Source organism: Sparus aurata, chromosome 16 (assembly GCF_900880675.1).
Source record: "Sparus aurata chromosome 16, fSpaAur1.1, whole genome shotgun sequence".
Lineage (NCBI taxonomy): Eukaryota > Metazoa > Chordata > Actinopteri > Spariformes > Sparidae > Sparus > Sparus aurata.
In genome coordinates this window covers 6,777,689-6,797,464 of record NC_044202.1, presented here as the reverse complement: position 1 = coordinate 6,797,464, position 19,776 = coordinate 6,777,689, and the positions used below count along the sequence as shown (strand labels likewise).

General features: G+C 44.3%; 1 protein-coding gene across 5 annotated transcripts in view; it reads left to right on the top strand.

Moving 5' to 3' along the window:
- actn1 (actinin, alpha 1) overlaps positions 1-19,776 on the top strand; it is a 53,178-nt gene that overhangs the window by 24,129 nt on the left and 9,273 nt on the right. For 3 of the 5 annotated variants that reach the window (XM_030443749.1, XM_030443752.1, XM_030443751.1), the window contains exons 2-9: positions 1,713-1,827; positions 2,255-2,374; positions 6,149-6,235; positions 6,852-6,939; positions 10,344-10,422; positions 11,287-11,368; positions 12,468-12,553; positions 18,855-18,947. In XM_030443749.1, the coding sequence (XP_030299609.1) occupies positions 1,713-1,827; positions 2,255-2,374; positions 6,149-6,235; positions 6,852-6,939; positions 10,344-10,422; positions 11,287-11,368; positions 12,468-12,553; positions 18,855-18,947 (750 nt within the window). Of the gene's footprint in view, positions 1-1,712; positions 1,828-2,254; positions 2,375-6,148; positions 6,236-6,851; positions 6,940-10,343; positions 10,423-11,286; positions 11,369-12,467; positions 12,554-14,530; positions 14,617-18,854; positions 18,948-19,776 lie in introns of all 5 variants that reach the window. The other 2 variants (XM_030443750.1, XM_030443753.1) reach the window with 1 other exon arrangement.

The window sequence follows — 19,776 nt, the reverse complement described above, 5'->3', positions numbered from 1 at the left end:
CACATCTGCAGTATCCTCAGTTTCCTTTGGCTTCTGCCTCGGTTGAAACGCGACCACACGCCAACAAACACGTACACATCTGAAGAAAAAAAAAAAAAAACCCCAGCTCTGGAGTTTATTGATAGTCGCGTAGACCTCATGCCACTCCATTTTTAAGAGTGACCTAATCGCGGAAGTTCCACGAGTGCTCCCAAGCAGCTCGCCAGTGACTTTTAAGTGGCTTTTGTTCCAGCGAAAGACAGTGCAGGCTTTCATAAAGGCCCTGGCCCGGCTCCTGCAGGTCCTCCCCCAGCTCCCCGGTGGAAACATGGTGCCTGGTGTTTCGGCGCTGGGTGTAATTAACCCAGGAACTCGTAAAGAGGCGTTCGCAGCGGGGTGCGTGGCGGGCCCACTCCTCATGCCAGCTCCTGTTGGGCAGCTGAGATTCTGCTCCAGATGTTTTCCGTTAGCATGTCTCGATGCCAAAAATGCCAGAGAATCCGGGGCCTGCTACACCTACTGTATACAGTACACAATGCACCAGTGTGCTGTGGCTCCAGAGAGCTTGTTTTGAAAGGGCTCTAATGAAAGGGTACGGGCAGGGTCCGCGAACAAACCGACAGGAAACACATTTATTAGTCAGCAGGTCTGGTTCAGCTACAAAACAACATCCATTAGACAGGTAGTCATTCAGTGTTTTGCTCACAAACACATTAAGCTGTTAAGAGATTGCAACTGGCGGCGTGTTCTGTGAGGCGCTCGGTCTGGTTCTTTCGTCCAAACTGAAGTATCTCAACAACTGCTCGATGGATTATCACGAAACTTTCTACAGACGTTCTGCATTCTCAGAGGCTCAGTTCTCCTGACGTCTCCCCTCGCTTTCCCCCCTCTAGGGAGGTTGATTTTTCTAGTTTTGAGTGAAATCACTCATCAGCCATCAGACTGATTGCACACAATTTGGGACTGACGTTCATGTTCCCATGGGATCGACGTGTTTGTCCTCGGCTATAAAGGTTCGACCATTCGCACAGAGAAAACTCAACGCCTGCTTTTTTTTTATGTGAATAATTGCATCCAGTGAAATTACTCTCCTCTCAGGGGGCATTATTCTCTGCTAGCACATTCAGTAGTTGACCGCGACTATTAATTATGGTGTGTTGAGTTTCTGATGACAAACTAGGGTCATGTGGACATTAATTGCACAGTGGCGCTGTCACGGTCTTTTTGCAAACTAGCTAGAATCTGATTCACCTCATTCAGTTTGCTAAGAAGTTTTGCGCATCTCACGTACAGTTTACAGTAACAGTACAAAAACAGTCTTCTTGGCTGCTGGCTAAAGCTAGTTTGCTAATTAAGCTGCCTTCCACTTTGCTTTTGCCTCTTACAGCTGACTTTTTAGGGTTTCCATTGGGCTGCTTTTCAGTTGGACAAAAGCCTCCCTCCCTTATTCGCCAACCTGTTGCTCTGATGTTCACCGACCCAAATATAATTCTGCCTTTGCTGAGATTATCCTTGCAGGGTTTAATGCATTGGACCCGTGCCACTGTCAACAGATTGTACAATAATGTGGATTTAATAACTCTATGAGCAAATATACGGAGACTCCGGCGGCCTCACCATCAAATATGGCTGCCGCAGACACAACGATCATTGTTTGCGCTGCAGATTGCGTGCGTGTAAGTGCACTGACTGATGATTTCTCTCTCTCTCCCCCTCTTCTTCTCCGTCTGCAGACATTTACAGCTTGGTGTAACTCCCACCTGAGGAAAGCAGGCACGCAGATTGAGAACATCGAGGAGGACTTCCGGGATGGGCTGAAACTCATGCTGCTGCTGGAGGTCATCTCAGGTAAACAGCTTCCTGCTTAACAGGATTATCTGAGTAAAAACAGTTTGGATTGAGAGGGCTGTCCCACGCTGTGTTTGGATACCAGGATTAGCCTTAAAGGAGTAGTTTGACATTTTGGGAAAATTACCGGTAGGCTTGTTAACTTTCTTGCTAAAGGTTTAAATTTAGCAATGTGGCGCGTTTCTAACTGAAATGCCCAGGTCGGAGTTATGAGAGGGATTTGAATTCAATCCCGCAGATTTAATTTGACGCAGCTGTTTATAGATCCAGATGTGGATTCAATGTACCATTTTTTTTTTCTTATTTTATGTCTTTTCCCCAGAACAAAGTATTTTCAATGCGAGTGCCGAGAGAAGCTGCCAGACATCCTAATCATCCTCTATCTGTCTGCCTTTTTTTGGGGTTTTGTTGTTTTTCTTCTGTCTAGGCGAACGTTTGGCCAAACCGGAAAGAGGAAAGATGAGAGTCCACAAGATCTCCAACGTTAACAAAGCGCTCGACTTCATCGCCAGTAAAGGAGTCAAACTGGTGTCGATCGGAGCCGAGGGTGAGTGATACAGTGGCATTTTCCAGCAGAGGATGAAGGTCAGGGATTTTTTTTTTTTTTCTCCGTCACCTGACCTTCTCCGGGTTTGTTTACCTCTCCGATTATCACCCAATGATTCTAATTAGGCCGTCAGCCAGATCAATAGCCGCCATTCTGTTGTAAATATACGTGTAATGTAGTCTGTAGCCCTCTCTCTTGTTACCATGGCAGTGCCGCTGGCTGCTGTGCGCTTTAATGAGATCCTTATTCCGGAGTGTCTCGGGCGGAGGTTGTGCTTCGCGGTGCAATTTCTCGAGAGGGGATCTCAGGGATCAGCAGTCTCCCTCAGGCCCCGAAGCTGCTCATTGTCCAGCACAAATAAGTTGGGGATGTCCGTCCTCCTCCCATCAGAAAGTAAACAGCTCTTTAGCTGAGTAAACACTCCCCTTTCCCTCTCACTCTCCCTTCTTCCTCTTTCACAACCACACACACTCCCCTCTGGGGTTTTTCTGGAAAATCGACGGAGAGTTTATACATGTGTGTCGCGGACAGACAACTCAAACTGTGTCAACGAAGTGATCTCAAAATATTTACGTGCTTCTTTAAGGGGTCGGTTCACACAGCGCACATATTTTTGTTCTTACCCCTCATGGTGTTTAGCCATGTGGACGTTTTGGAGCCAAAGTTTGGAGATACGTGTTCCTCTGCAGCCACACACAACACAACGGAGCAGAACATGTTATTGTGTCGCTCAAACGGCTGAACGATGACATCTGACTGACTCCATAAGAACGTGTCTGTCCAGAACAAATGTCCCGGTTACTCTGGAGGATCATCCTCAAAACCTAACTAACAATTCCCACTGGGACTACTTTCTACTGAGGAAATAGTCCCCATTAGAACAACCGGTTTCTGTTAACGCCCACTGGTCTGGGATGGTTACAGAGATTTTACAGGCGGATATCTTCAAACTTTCTAAAATCCTTGCAGCGGCCCTGAGCTCAGATATCATATTGACGAGGGATGAGTGCACAATTATCTGCATCCCTGTCCAGAATAGGAATGGGCGGGGCTTGGACCAGAAGTGGGTGGGACTGACTGGAAACTGTTGCTTTAAGCCTGGAATTGATTGGGTTGATCAGAAGTCGGTTTATTTATTATTCATCAGAAAGGTTTTTCAAGTACGGCCTCAGAACTGAGCTTCAGATCAATGTTTTTTGGCTATTGACACGTTTTTAGGATGACGCTCATCCTAGAAATACAATGTCAGCCAACTACTCGCTAAGCTCTAATCGTTACAAAAATAGTATTGAAGGATTTTAATGCAGCTCTGATCCCAACAGAAGTCAAAGGATGGCTGACAGCTGCACTAAAGTCAGTTAAACTTGTCCTCCACTAGACTTTAGGGCTGCAAAGTAACATTTTCTTGATTAATCAGTTCATCATTCGATCCATAAACTGTCTGAAAATAATAAAAACGTTTTCCAGAACCCAAGAAGACATCTTTAAGCACTTGTTTTGTCAGACAGTGTGTCCATAAAACAAAATAATACTTCATAATTACTTCATATTTTAAAGGTTATTGAACCAACTTGAATATTGGAACAGATTTCCCTCACTTCCTGTAAGAAAACAAGACTCTTTGGCTGAAAAAGACAGAAATTACTTCATAAATTGGAGATTATTCGCAGCGCTCGGAGGCCGGTATAAGAGCTCCTAAACCAGACCAGCATTCCAGACAGATTATCCGCCTGGAATCCCCTCCTGGTCGGAGCGGCCCTGCAGTCCAGCTCCCTGCCCGCTGCGGCGGTGGAACTGTGGCGGGCTGAAGGTCCATTGCGAGTCATCCGGGGGGGGGGGGATTTGTTGTGGGTACGGGGGTGACGGGGGGGGAGGAGGAGTGCAGTTTCAAATGGATTAAACAGGATTTGTGTTCCTCCCCCAGGTTGATTAGTCATGTTCATTAGGACTAATCTGCAGCGTGTATCTGCGTTCGTCAGCTGAAACAACCGAGCGAGACTTTTTCTGTAATTCAATCCGAGGCGTCTTTCACAGCGCATTACGCGCACAGACATCTGACTGACATCCTGCAGTCCCAGCTCGTCCGTCAGAGTCGAGCAGCCGCGGAGAGCTGCCGTGCCCCGTGTCTTATTGGATTAGAGGGAGAAACGAATGATTATTGACGGCGGGCAAACAGGAGTGACCTGTTGAAGGGGACGGTGGGGGGGGGGGGTGGGGGGGATTTTCTTTATAGACAACATCCAGAGGAGTGGACAGAGGCGGTTCATTCACAGCCTCCCACTGCAGGGCACGCAGCTGATTGACAGTTTAACAGGTCCGGGCTCGAATGACTGAATCATCACGCGTTTCATTCATAACAGCTTAGCGCTCGCTGTTTTTACTGTCGCCCTGCAGAAACACTGACTCCGAGCCCACACAGGCACTCAGGCAGTGCACGGTCTGTGTTTGGCTGTCGAGTCAACAGATTATCAGCGGTGTCAAGTCAATTTTCTGACCTCGGCGACATGCGGAAGGTGTTCCTAACGCACCGTACAGTTTTGAAAAATGAGATTGCATTCCCTTGTGTATCAGGGCATGAGGGTCAGGGCCCGGTTAACTCTAGCTGCTCTGCTATTCTACGTATGATAAATCTCTGCACAAATAAGCTCAGGAGGCTTTGAATTCAGGTCAGAAGCCATCTAAACATCAAGCTGAAAGAACATTTAGTCAAATATATTTTATGGTTGCTGACAGTTTTTGGAGGTCGCAGGCTAAAAGCTCCAGATCAGAAGCAAGTGTGAGCTGTGAACTACTTTAGACACGGTTTAGGTTAAATGTCTGGTTGAGTCGCTGATCCACAGCCAACAGGGGCACAAACTTCTCTTCTTCTTTCCCCACGAACTAAGTTTTTCCTTATCCCCACCAGTGGTCTAAAGTATGGCAGGGCAATATGTACGATAAATATCACTATTGTGATATGAGTCAATACATCGTCTTCAGTTTTGGATGTTGTGATATGACGTAAGTGTTGTCTTTTCTTTGGTTTTAAAGGCTGAATTTCATCATTTTTCTGAACTTAATTGACTGTTCTAATTCTTGTCTTTACCCACTTAGTCATTATAGCTACATTACTGATGATTATCGATCATAAATCTAATTGTGTTAGCAATTTTGTGAAAGTAGTGATAATCATCCTCATAAATATCCCCATAATATCGAAGTAGGGCCTACTGGGTCAAAAGTATAGTGATGTCTGATTTTATCACTTCAAGATATCCATGTATATATTCTGTATCATGGTTTGGCAGCATATCATTGTAAGGTTTTATTTCTCAGCCCTGGTCTAAAGATAGGAGGATGACTACATGAATAAAACTGACCTGACTGCCGGCTCTGTGAGGCTGTACTTTGTGCAGCGGGGCTTTGTGCTAAATCTTAATGCCAGCGTGCTTAAATCAAACCCGCCAACCTTCCCCAGCTCACAGTTTTCATTGGCCTCTTGCAGTTTTCCTCTGGTGTCAAAATTCTCTTGATTTTCTCCAGATTTATGACACATTTTTACACATTTTGCCCCTTTTTGTTATCATGCCCTGTGTTTGACCGCCTGTGCTTTTATACCTCTTCCAAGTATGGCTCGGGCTCAGTTTAGTTTCCATCCCCGGAGCCACGCAGCCAGCACGGCCAACAATCCTCAACACTTTATCTCAGACATCCACCTGGAAAAGCTCGTGTGACGAACGCTAATTCCGAGCGTCTGCTGAATGCGTAAATGTTATTGCTTTGCCCTTTCCACAGAGATCGTAGATGGCAATGCTAAGATGACCCTGGGAATGATCTGGACCATAATCCTCCGCTTCGCCATCCAAGACATTTCTGTGGAAGGTACTGTGAGTGTGTGTGTGTGTGTGTGTGTGTGTGTGTGTGTGTGTGTGTCTGGGTGTCTGGGAATGTTTCCACACGCTCCTCACTCATTCACTTCATTGAAAAGAGCCTCTGCTCACTGTCTTCATTTGCAATTGAAAACACTTCTCATTGACGCAGTGTGTCTCAGAGTTCAGAGACCTCTGGGACGCATCAGCACGTACGTATAGACTTCGTTCTCATTTGAATGTGAAAGCGTCAGACTGTTCCTTTTCCTATGGAGGTGGAACTGCTTATGTTATGCCCCTCTGCTTGGTTCACATATATAGTGCCCTTAAGATGTAATCCAATTTGAACGTCACCAGCGATCAGCCTTGATTTGTTCAGCTTTAGATTCCAGCGCGGTGAGTTTGATCGTCCTCAAGGTGTTGCTGTTCGGTTACGACACAATACCAGACACCTCTCCTCGTGCCACGAGAGAGCATGAAGCGTCCCAGAAATCGCACATGCTTCCCATTCACCTCACCGCCGCTTAATCCACCGCTGAACGGGGATTAGCCGAGAGTCGGTCAAAGTAAAAGCCTGAGAGTTTTCTCCCAACTTCACAATGATTCCCTTCTCTCTCCCCCGACCGCAGAGACATCCGCCAAAGAAGGCCTCCTGTTGTGGTGCCAGAGGAAGACCGCGCCGTACAAGAATGTCAACATCCAGAACTTTCACATCAGGTGAGGCTTTTTAGGCAGGGAGACATAATACCTAACGGGGAATGAGGTTATTTCACTCACACGCTGAGGCGCAGTTGCACTAAACACGGTGAGAGCAGTGGAGCCAGATGCAAAGAGTTCATACGTCTGAGTCAAGCAGAGAAAATGAGACGGAGGAATGTGAAAGAGCAGCGGTCGCGCCTCAAATCTGTTTTATTTGGACCTCTGTGAAGTCAGAGGTAACATAAACAAGTATCTATGTACAGTATAAATGCTGCGTTTTCTTTATTTATGTACACTTATTTAATGCAGCAAACAGCAAAAGAAAGTCAGGTACAGTAAACTGCTGCATTAGAACACGATAACCCAACAATCACCTGTGATTTCCAATATTTCTATGTTATAAAAAATATTTTTCTGCCATTTCCATTGTCAGTAATGGACCCAAACTCTATAAATAACATTTAATTTCTATCTAACACTGAGTGATCTTTAAATGATGATCAGTTCGAGGGTCTTTTTAGGATAATTATCTGTAAATACATTTTGTAGAGGAGCTACCCAGAGTTGTGTCTTCAGTCCACAGATCTCCTTGTAAAGCAGTAAAAAAACCCACAATGCAAGGTCGTAACTAAATACGATTCTCCCCTCTGGATTGTGGCCGCTCGACAATCAGAATATATCCTGCACAACGTAATAAATGACACATGGTCTGGACTGGATTCTTCTGCAGTCCAGTCTGGATTCCAGACCTCGGTCCAGATTCTGAGAAGCCACATTTTTCTTTCAAACCTTGGAAACATCAAAATCTGTCTGTAAAAACCTGTACTTAAGCTTCTAGTTGTATTTACGGTGCTGTTATTTAGTGTCAGGCGAGTTTGTTTTCATCTGGCAAAGGGAAACTTAAAGAGAAAGCTTGAAGTTTTTGAATTTACTGCTTCAAGACTTAAATTCACATTGCAGTTGCACCAGACTCCACTTCCAGAAATTGTCATTTTATTCTCAGAAAACTCACTTTAAACCCGACCGAACCAAAAAAAAAACACTCAGCAAAACATTTTCAGTTTGTCCCTCAAAGGTCACCAGTTCTAGTTCGGTCAGAATGAACCATTAATTCACCGCACTGGATGAGAAAATATCAGTAGAGGAGGCAGAGAGGGTTTCAGAGAAGCAGTGAGAGAAAAATGGCACGCGGAGCTGCAATGTTTTCACGTCGAATGCAGCGAGTTAACGGTTTATTTTGCTCCTTAAGGACACTACTTTGAATTAAAATGTGGTTGTCTGGTTCAATTGAGACTGTCAGTAATGAAACCACACCAGGGTTGCATGAAATAGTTACTGATTCAGCACAGACGACAGCAGTCGCCTCCGACAGAGACCAGACCAGCAGATGTGTTTCAGACACCAGACCAGCTGAGGAGGAGAGGAGGAGGTTGATTTGTTGCATGCAAACAGTTTCATCAAATTACATAAAAGTGGAGAGAGTGCGAGGATATCCAATCCTAGCGTCCACGTCTCGTACCCGTGCACCTGTTCCTGCCGCGGGTAGGCTCAGTCGGGTCTCGGTCCGCGTCGCAGGTTGCCTCCGATGCGCGCTGAATTATTGAAAGAAGACCTCTGTGATCCTCAGATGTGGATGAAAGCCGAGGCGAGAAGAAAGGTGGAGGGGAGGTCATTTCAGGAGAAGGTAAAGGGAGAGGCCTGATGGTCCCGGTGCAGGAGCGGAGCGCCGCAGCTTTGATGTGGTCTCTGTGTGACAGACGGCCAGGAGATGAGAGGCAGGCGGGGGAAGAGCAGGGAATTATGGTTTTTTTTTTTCTTTACTCCAGCTCTCAAGCTCTACTGCCGTAAGAGTCATCTTGTAGAAGCCTCGCCTCTTTTTTTAATGGCAAGTAATACGCTGAAATTTGTAACCATGCGAGCAGAGAGCTTCAGTGAGTCCTCCAGAACTCTCTCAGACCGCAGCGACAGACAGCCTGCTGTCAGCATCAAGGCCGTCAGTCAATGGACCACAGAAGGCCGAGCTAAAAATACGTCCTCCAGCTGAGCAGACGCATGTTGGTTGATTTCCAGACAGAATTTAGCTGCTTCGACACTTCAATATAAACTATACAAATGTGTGAATATACGTTTTCAACATCTTCAAAGTCAAATTCCAGACAAAAGTGACCAAAGTGAAGCTTATGCAGCCAAAGAGCCAGATATTTTACCTCGGTGGAGACCAAAACAGAGCTAAAAGGAGAGAGAAGCCAGGTGTTGGATATAAACATGACTTTATATGAATGCTTTGTGTCTGCTGCGTGTACAAATATAAATGTCCGCTTTGTCATATTACTTTATATGGCGACGATATGTCAACGTTGGACTTCACGGCATTTGCGCTGCCCCCTAGTGGCCAGAAAAATCTTTTAACGTAGCTTTAAAGTGACATTATCAAGTTTTCCGCCTACCTGTTTTGCCTTTTATCTATCTGGACTGTTTTGGTGTGAGTTGCCAAGTTTTGGTACGTGTCTGCCTTATCTCTAATATAGTGGAACTAGACTGCACTCTGCTTGTGGAGCTCAAAGCCAAATAACCTCTCCAAACAATGCAAATGAAGCACTGAAAGTAAATGTCTCCTTCCAGAAATCATGACCTGGTTACTCAAGATAATCCACAGATCTTGTTGTGAGCAGTTTCATGGAGGAACAGTTTACTTTTTACTGAACTGTACCTGCCAACCAAGCTAACTAAACTAACACCATTAATGTTTACATCCTGCAATATGGGTATAAAGGATAAGATAATATGTTGATAAACTTTTATGGCTTCTCAAACTTCGGCCTCTCTTGTGTTCTGAGCCGCAGCGTTCTGGTCGAGCTGGACCACATCTGTAAGTCGGTAAGTCTCCGTGAGACCGCTTGCCAAGAAAATTACTCTGGAAAATTAAAGCAAACCAGCACAAAAGCGGCGTGTCTGTTCAGTGTAGGAAAAGTGTCAAAGAGGGAATTTTCCTTTTTTCTCTGAACACGTTCCAGATTCTGGACCTCAGAAGCCGCCGTGATTTACATTTTGTTCACGGTCCTTGAAAATAATGTGGTGGGTCATTTTTCACCATTTTTTTTTTATCCTCAAACACTGAAACACTGTTTTTCTTTTCACACCACAGACTGTAGATTTAGTTTGTTTCAGTGTCTCATTGTTAAATCTTATAGCAGGTCTTATACATGTATTGTTTCTTGCACGTGCTGTGCACTGAAACCCACCACGTGCTGCTGGGCGGATGTGGGTTTGTTACTTGAAGCCAATTAGGCAGACAGACGGGGGGAATGGTGCGGATCAAAAAGATTAAAGGCGAACTCTTCCTCTCCTCTTCCCCCTCAGCCTGTTGTGTTTCACCTCGGTTTCACCCTCGTCACAACTGTTTCTGCCTCTCTGTGTTTCAGCTGGAAAGATGGTTTGGGTTTCTGTGCACTCATTCATCGACACCGTCCAGAACTCATTGATTACGGGAAACTGCGCAAGGTGAGCGAGCAGTTGTCTGACGTTAACGTGACAAACAGAGAGAAGATTGCCGCCGTAAATTGAGAATATTTCTAATGTCGACGAGGAGCTGACATGTGAAACAGAAGCAGGACGTCTTTATATGTCCGTCTTTGTGTCAAATAGGTTGAAATTTCCTGCTGAGACACGTTCGAGTTCACAGAGATATATAAGAATGTTCTTATCTGCCTAATAAAAGACACCATGTACCAAATCTGGGAGCAAAATTTAAATAAGAGGTTAGTTTTTGCTGGTTGTTTTGATTACAGAAAACGGGAAAAAAGTGCTATAATTAATAAAACCAAAGCATTCATCTTGATAAATGGTAACTTGTGAATAGGAAACAAAATTGCTTTCCTATCTCATTTAAATTTGTAGTTGCATAAGTGTCCTTTTGTTGGTTTGAGGGCAAAGTAAGGCTGCTACCAACCAGTTAGTTTTATTATCAGTGAATCCGGCAATTACTTTCCCAATGAATTGATTAATTGTTTGGTTAAAAGTCAAAAACTGTAATTAAAATTTGTCCGACCGAGAGTCCAAAACCCAAAGATATTCAGTTTGCTCTGAAAACAGAGAAAAGCAGCAGATATAATTGGAACATTTTGGAAATAATGAATACTTAAGTGATAAATCAATTATTGAAATAGTTGCAGATTTTGTTCTCTGTTAATCGGCTAAATGTGAATTGTTTTAGCAAGCAACAAAAAGGATAACACGAGTTCTTTACATAAGAAAAATGACAGTTTTCCCTTAAAAAAAAAATCCGTCATCTGTGTTTTTACATCTTCCACAATAAGAGCCTCGAGTCTGAAGGTGTTGACGGTCTGTTGTGTCTGCTGTTAACAGGACGACCCGATGACCAACCTGAACACAGCCTTCGACGTGGCAGAGAAGTACCTGGACATCCCCAAGATGTTGGACGCGGAAGGTGAGCCAGCTGGGAGGAACACTGTAGAATGATGATGAGGAGAACAGAACTTTTTCCTGTGTTCAAAGACCAAAATACACTCTCTCAGAAGTGCAGTTCAGAAGTGATGGAAACTGATGTGTCTCTCTCCCCAAAACCAACAATCTGACAGCCGGGCCTCTTGTCCTGCGGTGTGGTTAGACAGGTGGTCAAAGGTGTGAAAATGGGCAGAGCTTACGTTTCTTCTTCTTCTCATTCCTACTTACTTAGACCACTTCACATGTCTAGTTATTGTGAGTTGCACCCATTTTCTGTGTTAGAGCTCCGTATTTCCACCTGGGATTAAAATGAGATCCGACTGGAAATCATATCCAGATTCTAAATGTTCTTTCCCTTATTTTAAACATTCTCTTTGTCTTCGCTGAGATCGGATATTCGATCATTAAGGGCAAAATCTGCACACGAGTAAGTCGTTTGAGGGGCCGACAATTCTGCACCAAACTCCATTTAAAAATCGCTCATTTTTGTAAGTTGTTGCATTAGGGGAAACTTAATAAACTTTGTGATGCTGTCAATGATAAATTCTTAATTACTCGTCCCTTCTTGTAAATTCAGCAAAGAAATTTCCCTTCTTTATATGAAGAAATATTGTCTTTTCCACCACTTGTTTTTCTTTTGCTGCCTCATTATTAATCTGTAGGCACCAGTTTCTCTGAGAGAGTTTATTTTGGCCTTAACATTCACATATGCAGCTGTGCACACAGAGGGAGCCACCAATCCTTTTTCTATTTCATGTAATTATGCAGTTCATCTCTACAAATACACTGAAGCCTTTTCTGCTCACTCGTACTGTAGTTGAAGACTTCTAACGTGTGTGTGTGTGTGTTTCTGTGTTGAAGAGCGTCTGCAAAGTTTAAATCAGATCCTCCCTGTGAGGCACATCTGGACGGCGACACAGCGTGTTTTTCTTTCCACTCTGGATATTGTTTATGTGACAAGCTGGACCCCGGCTCTACTTCCTGTGTCTTCATTTATCTGTGCTCTGTGATTTGTTTAACAACCTCACCTCCCTCCTCCCTCCCCTTCCCCCTCCCTGACCTCCTCTCTTCACCCCCCGCAGACATTGTGGGCACTGCCCGTCCGGACGAGAAGGCGATCATGACCTACGTCTCTAGCTTCTACCACGCCTTCTCAGGCGCCCAGAAGGTATCCTGGATGCAGCGTCTCCTTCCTCCTCCTCCTCCTCCTCCTCTTCCTCCTCCTCCTCACCCCTCTCCTCCCGTGTGTTTCTCCTAACAGCGCCCTTCTCTTTCTGCAGTGCACCACGCCCCCCTGCAGGGGTCACTCTCCTTCACTTTCCGCATGGTTCACGCCACCAAATGCATGATGGGACGACAGGCTCTGTTCTTTTGAGGCATTGAGCGCAAGTGTATCTCCAGTCTACCTCGTGGTGACGGCGCCGCATGGCACCACAATCACTCCTGATTAGGGTTTTGTTCCGGCGAACAGAAGCTGAGCGGAGTGGGAGGTGCGGCGGAGTCTGCCTGATAAATGATGATGATTGCCTGTGATAAAACCCACACCCGCTGACGGAGAGAAACAAATTAGCCTGAAGTCTAGCGTGGTGGGGGAGATGTAACACTTTAAATGGATGGTTATGTTCAGCCTCGAGAGCGACAGCTTAAACGGAGGGTGGAAGAATGAATGAAATTAAAACCGGCACTTCAAAGTCAAGCAGAAAGCCGCCATTTAATTTTAATAGCCACGTGCTGTCTGGTGCAAGAGGGGAGGCTGGTGCTCTGCGAGGAGGAAGTGTTGTGTCGGATCTCTGTTGGATTATGGGCGACTGTGAGTTTGACAGGGCCGTCAGAGAAGCCATTTTTCTCATTTTCATCGTAAGCATTGTGACTGTAGTTTGGATGCAATCAAGAAACAACTTTAATGAAACCCTTTTTAAGGCTTCAGAAGGATCTTGACATTAATTTGGAATTGGAAGCCAGTGCAGCGTGGTCGGAAAGAGGGTGATGTGGTCATTGTCATGGTTCCAGTCCGCAGGAGGTGCAAGCGGGACCCAAGTGACTCGAGTGAAACTAGAGCAGAGGGAGTCAGTCTGTGAGGATATGAAGGAATGGATGACCTTTTTCCAATTCTGAGCAGGAGAGGAAAGATTTTAATTTAGTGGCAGATCAGAGATAAAAGAGTTCACAGCTGCATTTATCTGTACTTCAGGGCAGAATCGAATCAAGGTTGGTCGTATGAGTTCTGACGTGAGCTTCTGGTTTATCATCGTCGAGCTGCAGGAAATGTCGATGTCCTCGAGGCGGTTTATGTCTCGATGGGCAGCGGGTAGATCTCGGCGTAGCAGTGGTAGGAGGTGTTATATTTCTGTATGATTCCACCAAACACACGGAGAAGGGGATCGTACCTTTCTGGCCGGAGCATCGCAAAGCAGAAGTTACGTAAGATCGAGGTTCATTTGAGAGGCCCTGCAGCAGCAGCAGCAGCAGCAGCAGCAGAGAGCGTTTCAACACAGCTGTGTTTAAGCAACTCACATCAAAAATGTCTGTGTTTATAACTGGAGAGAGTGGAGAGGTGTGGCCTGCCTCGCCGAGAGCGGCGGAGCTGCAGCTGGACTCTCTGGATTGCATCACAGATCTGAGGGGAGTGGGACCGAACACATGGCTGGGTTTTAGATTACGCCGGACTAAGTTTAGTCACAAAATACAATACAAAGTTCAGGATGTTTCCATCCTTAAAAAATGAATTGTATCACATAATTGGTGTGTTTTTTCAGACTAAATCTTTGGTTCGTATATGTTGGATGAAACACTGGAGGTACTTGGCTCCAATATATTAATTTATTTAAACTTAATCTCGACATTAATGGTTTTAAAAAGACGAAAAACACGTAGAAAGTCAAGTGAACTTTGACTTTGCCCCTCGCTTCCCACTCTGAAGTCACTTTTACTCAAACATTTATCAACAAACCAACCTGAAGACGACCTCTGGGTGGACTGGAGATGACCTGCAGCTCTCACTGTTGCCTCCTCTTGTGATCACGCCCCCTGCTGGCCCCCTTTTGTCTCCGCGCTCTTTTACTCTTGTGCATTTTTTTTTCTCCTCCTCCTCCTCCTCTCTGTCCTCTCTCCTCCTCCTCCTCCTCTTCCTCTGTTCCCTGGACAGATATCATTAGCACCTTGAGGCCAGATGAGAAGGCCGTCATGACCTATGTGTCGTGTTACTACCACGCGTTCTCGGGCAAGCAGAAGGTGAGAAATGAAACGAAAAGGGAAAACCATCAAACAATCGCCGGATACCAGCCAACAGTGGCTGCTGGAGAATGACAGTCGTGTTTTGCCAACTTTCAGATTTTGACTGTTTACTTATGAGACTATAATCGAGCTCCAACAATGACCATAACAGGCAGAACAATCCCTGGAGTAAAGCTGCTATAATCAATACTCATCTCATTGTTTTGGTTTTACAGTCCCAGCATTTATGTTAACTGTTACTGTAGAGCTTTACAATATGCTGCAGCCTTAGATAATATTCAATACTTTTAAGCCTGTGTCATGTTGCAATATATCTCAAACTCTCCTCAAAAGCACGTCATAGATGCTCAGACTGGCCGACAAACTCAAACATCACCACATCTTTGACTGCAGACCTCCTGAACTCTTTATTTTATGTGCCTCGGAGTGCGATGACTTCATACATTTTTATTGTAGGCGGCCCCCGGTAGGAAAACAAACCCTCAGTTCAGCAGAACCTCCTTATCTGTCCTCTTTCAGCAGCGTATTGATCCTTGATAAAGCACACAACCTTTTTTTTTTCTCCAGCGCCAGCTTAAAGTCCTCTCCCTCTCGATGGAATACATTATGCCAAATCCGAGATCTCTGCAGAGAATAATAGGGACTTATCACGCACACACACACGCCGGATATCCGCTAAGTCTCCTGTACTTAAGATCCACGTCTTAATGGAGCTCGTGAACCTCCATAGGAGTCCGGAAAACCGCTGCTGGCTGGCTCGTAGCTTTAAAGACCAGGATTTCACATGGAGAAACGCCGTCTCCGCCTCCGTCTCCGCCTCCGTCTCACACCTCAGATTGTTCCCTCCAGGCCATCATCACTTTCCTCGCTTTTACTTAACAGAGGAAGGGTTAGTGTTCGCCCCAGTTTGTGCCTCTCATGTAGTATTTTTTGAGTCCATTGAGTCACAGAGATAAGAATTGTTTTTGTTCCTCCAAAAGTTGAATACCTGATGATCTGGTTACAGTTTTTTTGTAGACGTTTCTGTTCATCTGGATCAAAAATGATCCGCGTGCTGCATCATGAAAATCTCAAACCTGGCCTCCAAAACTTCATCCTGGTTCCTCATCCATAGAAAGTTTGTGAGATGCAAGAAAACCATTGCTGGGAATAAAAAGCGTGAAAGATGACGTAAATATAGATAAATGCAGGTAGAAAATTAAAATAAGATGAAGGGATTTAGTGTTTCCACCAGCATTTCGCACCTAATAGTGTGCAGATGGCTTTAAACTATATTTGGTACTGCAGACCAAATTTACAGATAATAGACTGTGATGAATAAAGACATGTGGCCAGTCTCATCTATAAATGATGCACGCCGAGGAATAAGATGTAAGAAAGCTCGACAGGTTCGTGTGCAGGTGACAAAACCAGAAAGAGGCCGTGGTTTGACACTGAAACAAAATGATTGAGCGTGTTAGTTGCGTCACATTCAGCGTCACATTAAAGCTGCTCTGATCAATAATTTAAAGACGGATCACATGATAACCATTAAGTGAGAGGGGTCACTTAGAGACAAAGCAACAGAGAGAGTTTTCACCTGCATGTCTGGAAAAAACTTAAGAAATATAGTCAGAAGCTCACTGGAAAAAAAAGCGGTCCAAATCGTGTATCTGTTATGCCGTAGACAACTTAATGATGCTGGAAATAAACGTTTCAAGTGTTTATAAAACACCTGAGTGTCTGACGGATGATTAGTTAGCTCTGTGATTAAAACTTAATTAGAATACGTGAGAGAGTCGAGCGAGTTTGGTCCATTTTGGCTTCATAAACTGACCGTAAGATCCTTCCAGCGTCCTCTCTTTGCTGCCTCTGATGTCAGGACGCAGTAATCCATAAAAGAGGTCCTGGCTGTCAGGACCGTCAGTAAACAGGCCCAGCGTGCAAAACATTTGCTCACAGAAGCACGACCTGCACATCCTGGCTCTCCTTTTAAGGCAGCCCGCCTGCTGCTCCCGGAGGAGCCCCCGGAGCATGTCTCCGACCGAGCCAAGTTTCCCCCCGTGATGTTCTGACGGAGCGAGCTGGAAGCCGTCCTCTGAGCGGCATGCCAGTCTCTGAGCTATGAAGTGTGGTGGGAGGGAGATTTGACAATACTGTGTGTCTGTGTGCTCTAAAAGCACACTGCTGAGATGTTACACCGCCTTTAATGTGACAAATGTCAGTGTGGGGCCTTTTTAGAGGGAAATCGATAACGGCGCAGTTTGGGTTTCTTCTTTCAGTAACATTATCTGAGGCACTTTACCTTCAACACTGAAAATAGCAAATGTGAAAAATAAGTGTATTTAAATACGTAAAAAAAAAAAACAGGAGCTCTTTGAATCCAGGGGCATTTCATGAAACCTGAAAACGGCGATAAGACTTGTACTTTATCGTTTATTAAAGGCTTTTTGTGTTATTTTTGCGAAGCAGTGTCTAACCCCTGTTTTCTGGTTTCGTACTGCTCTTATTTCAAAGCACTGTTGCAATTTTACCCCGACTGAGGACATTCACGCTTTAGGAAGCCTTTGGTTCCACTTCATATTCCAAACATTTGAAAATGATAATGGCACATAGAGCGCGTACCTCAGCCAAAGCCCGGCAATCCCCTTTTGTACTCGTAGACTGAGGCTGTTACGGCTCAACACAGAGACGGAAACATTTAAAAGGAGGCAAGAAACCAGAACTCCTGAAAAATTCTAGCTCTGTTTATTTATTCATTTATTTCCTTTTCTTTTAAAAAGAAATTTGGATTGCTTTGGGTTTGTAGGTCGGGTCGGCCGCCATCTGAAATGATCCTCAAAAAACATCTTACAGATACGAACTTTAAAGAAAATTCCCGCATCCTCCCTTTATCTGGAGACGCATTAAAAGTTAATGGGGTCGATTCTGGGCCGGGTCCCATCGTCCATCCAAGTTTAGTGTAAATCCATTAAGTAGATTTTGTGTAATCCTGCTGACAAACCAACCATTTAACATGATTTATTAATTGTTTAAGTGATTCATGAAGTAAGAACGCCTGAGGCCTTTTACCCTCAGCGCCCTCAAACGCTGCTGGAGACTTTTATATCCGTGACATTTCTTGCAGATCTTTAAAACTTTCTCTACTTGCATGTTGCTTAAAATTCTCTCTGCATCTTCTGCTCCTCTTATCTTCAATGAGCCTCCCCGACCACATTTCCTCATCTAGAACCCAACGGGTTAACTGACTACACGTTGTCATGGAAACTCTGCCTCGTCCGTGCATTACCAGTCGAGTGATGAGGACTGACGGGCCATGTTAAGGAAGTGTTGTGTCACGGAGGAGCCCCTCTTTATCCCCGCTGGGCTTTTTTATTCTCACAGGAGACTCGCTCTCCATTTCCTCCTGTCTGTATGTAGGCTGAGAGGCTAAAATAGCATACCGTACTGTACGCTGCTGTTCTATAAAAAGACCGTGGTGCAGAGGGAAAGGTGCCCCTACACCTGATGACAGGTGCAATATGGCGTGTCCTTGTTAGAGATGTCACTGTCGCTCTCCAGAGATGGATGCAGACACAAGGTTATTAATCTTTGGTGATCTTTAGGTGACATCCAGAGGACAATACACACAAGATCAAACAGTAGACGTCCTGTTTTCACTTGGTTGCAGCGTTGTTGCTTCATCCCCAAAATTACTCATTTGGGAAATCTTGGATTTCTCGTGTAGGCAGCGTAGACGGACGTATGCAGTCAATGCCGATATATGTGAATGTAGAAATAGTCCGTCACAAGTAGATGTGCTGAATTTAGTATTCTACTCGGCAAATAGAAGCAAAATACACTTAAAGTTTAAAACGTATAAGCACTTGTTCTGCTAAAATATGCTTCTGTGATTGGTGTTATAAATAAAATACTTATATATTATTTTTCAGGGAAACTTACAGTAAAGTTCCACTCTGACTGCTGCTTTACAATGAAACGCAGGAAACACGGGTGTAAAATAGAAAAATATAAGAGCCAATAGGAATAATAACAGGAACAAATATATATGCATGTATTGTGAAGATGTAAATGTATGCAAATATACAGTATCAGTACAGATATACAGTAAACACAAATGTACAGTATATAATTATTAGTTCATCGTCATATATTAATCTGAAAAGTTACTAGTACATACAGCCGTACAGTATAGATGACTGAACACCACTCAGCTCTGGTCTCACACCGTTTCTCCCCTCGACCTCGTCCTCCAGGCGGAGACAGCGGCCAACAGGATCTGCAAGGTGCTGGCCGTCAACCAAGAGAACGAGCAGCTGATGGAGGACTATGAGAAGCTGGCCACTGATGTGAGCACACCCCGATTTTTTTCCCTATAATTGACCCCTCCTGTCTCCCTGTTCTCCTTTTGAAGCTGCTCCCTCGCCTCCCTGCTCCCCCCGGGGGATGTTTGTGCTCGGTTCAGGTGCAGGGTCAGGACCACAAACAGGGTAGATCGATGGAGTCACAGAGACAGACAGGACGACACTGAGTCATCATCAAAACAGAATCTCACTACTGATCTCAGTGTTTTTTTTTTTTGCATGTTTTTGCTCATTTACAACAAAAAAGCAAATTAAGTGATTTGTTTAAGTGATTCGTGGACTACAGACGCCAACTACTTGATGGTGACAGCTTGAGTTTAGTTTTTTCTTGCATTTTTTAGTACAAACAATCAATCTATGAACTGAGATAAAAATCTTTAATTCATTCAATCATGAGAGCTATCATTAGTTTAAACATCAGTAATCATTATTTCATCGTTGTCTCAAATTTAGTGTCACATCCTAAAAGTTATGATTGTATTTTTTGCAACTGAAAGCTTTTGTAAGCACCTGAATGCATCAATTAGCAAGACTTTCAGAAGCAATATTTTGAGCAGCATGGTTGTAAATAAAACCAAATGCAACTATAAGATAAAAGGGAAAATTAACTAATACCTTAATTACCTTTTTAAAAGCAATTTTAAACAGTAATTTCCTTGAAAACAGCCTTTATGGTAAAGCTAAACTGAGAAAAAGACAGATATTTGCTCGTCACAGATGCTATTTATCGATATTTCTTAATTTGTCGTCTGCTAAGTAGCGAAAACAAGTTTTGTCGAGTAATAGAAGCATTTTGTTAGAGTTTGAAAAAGTA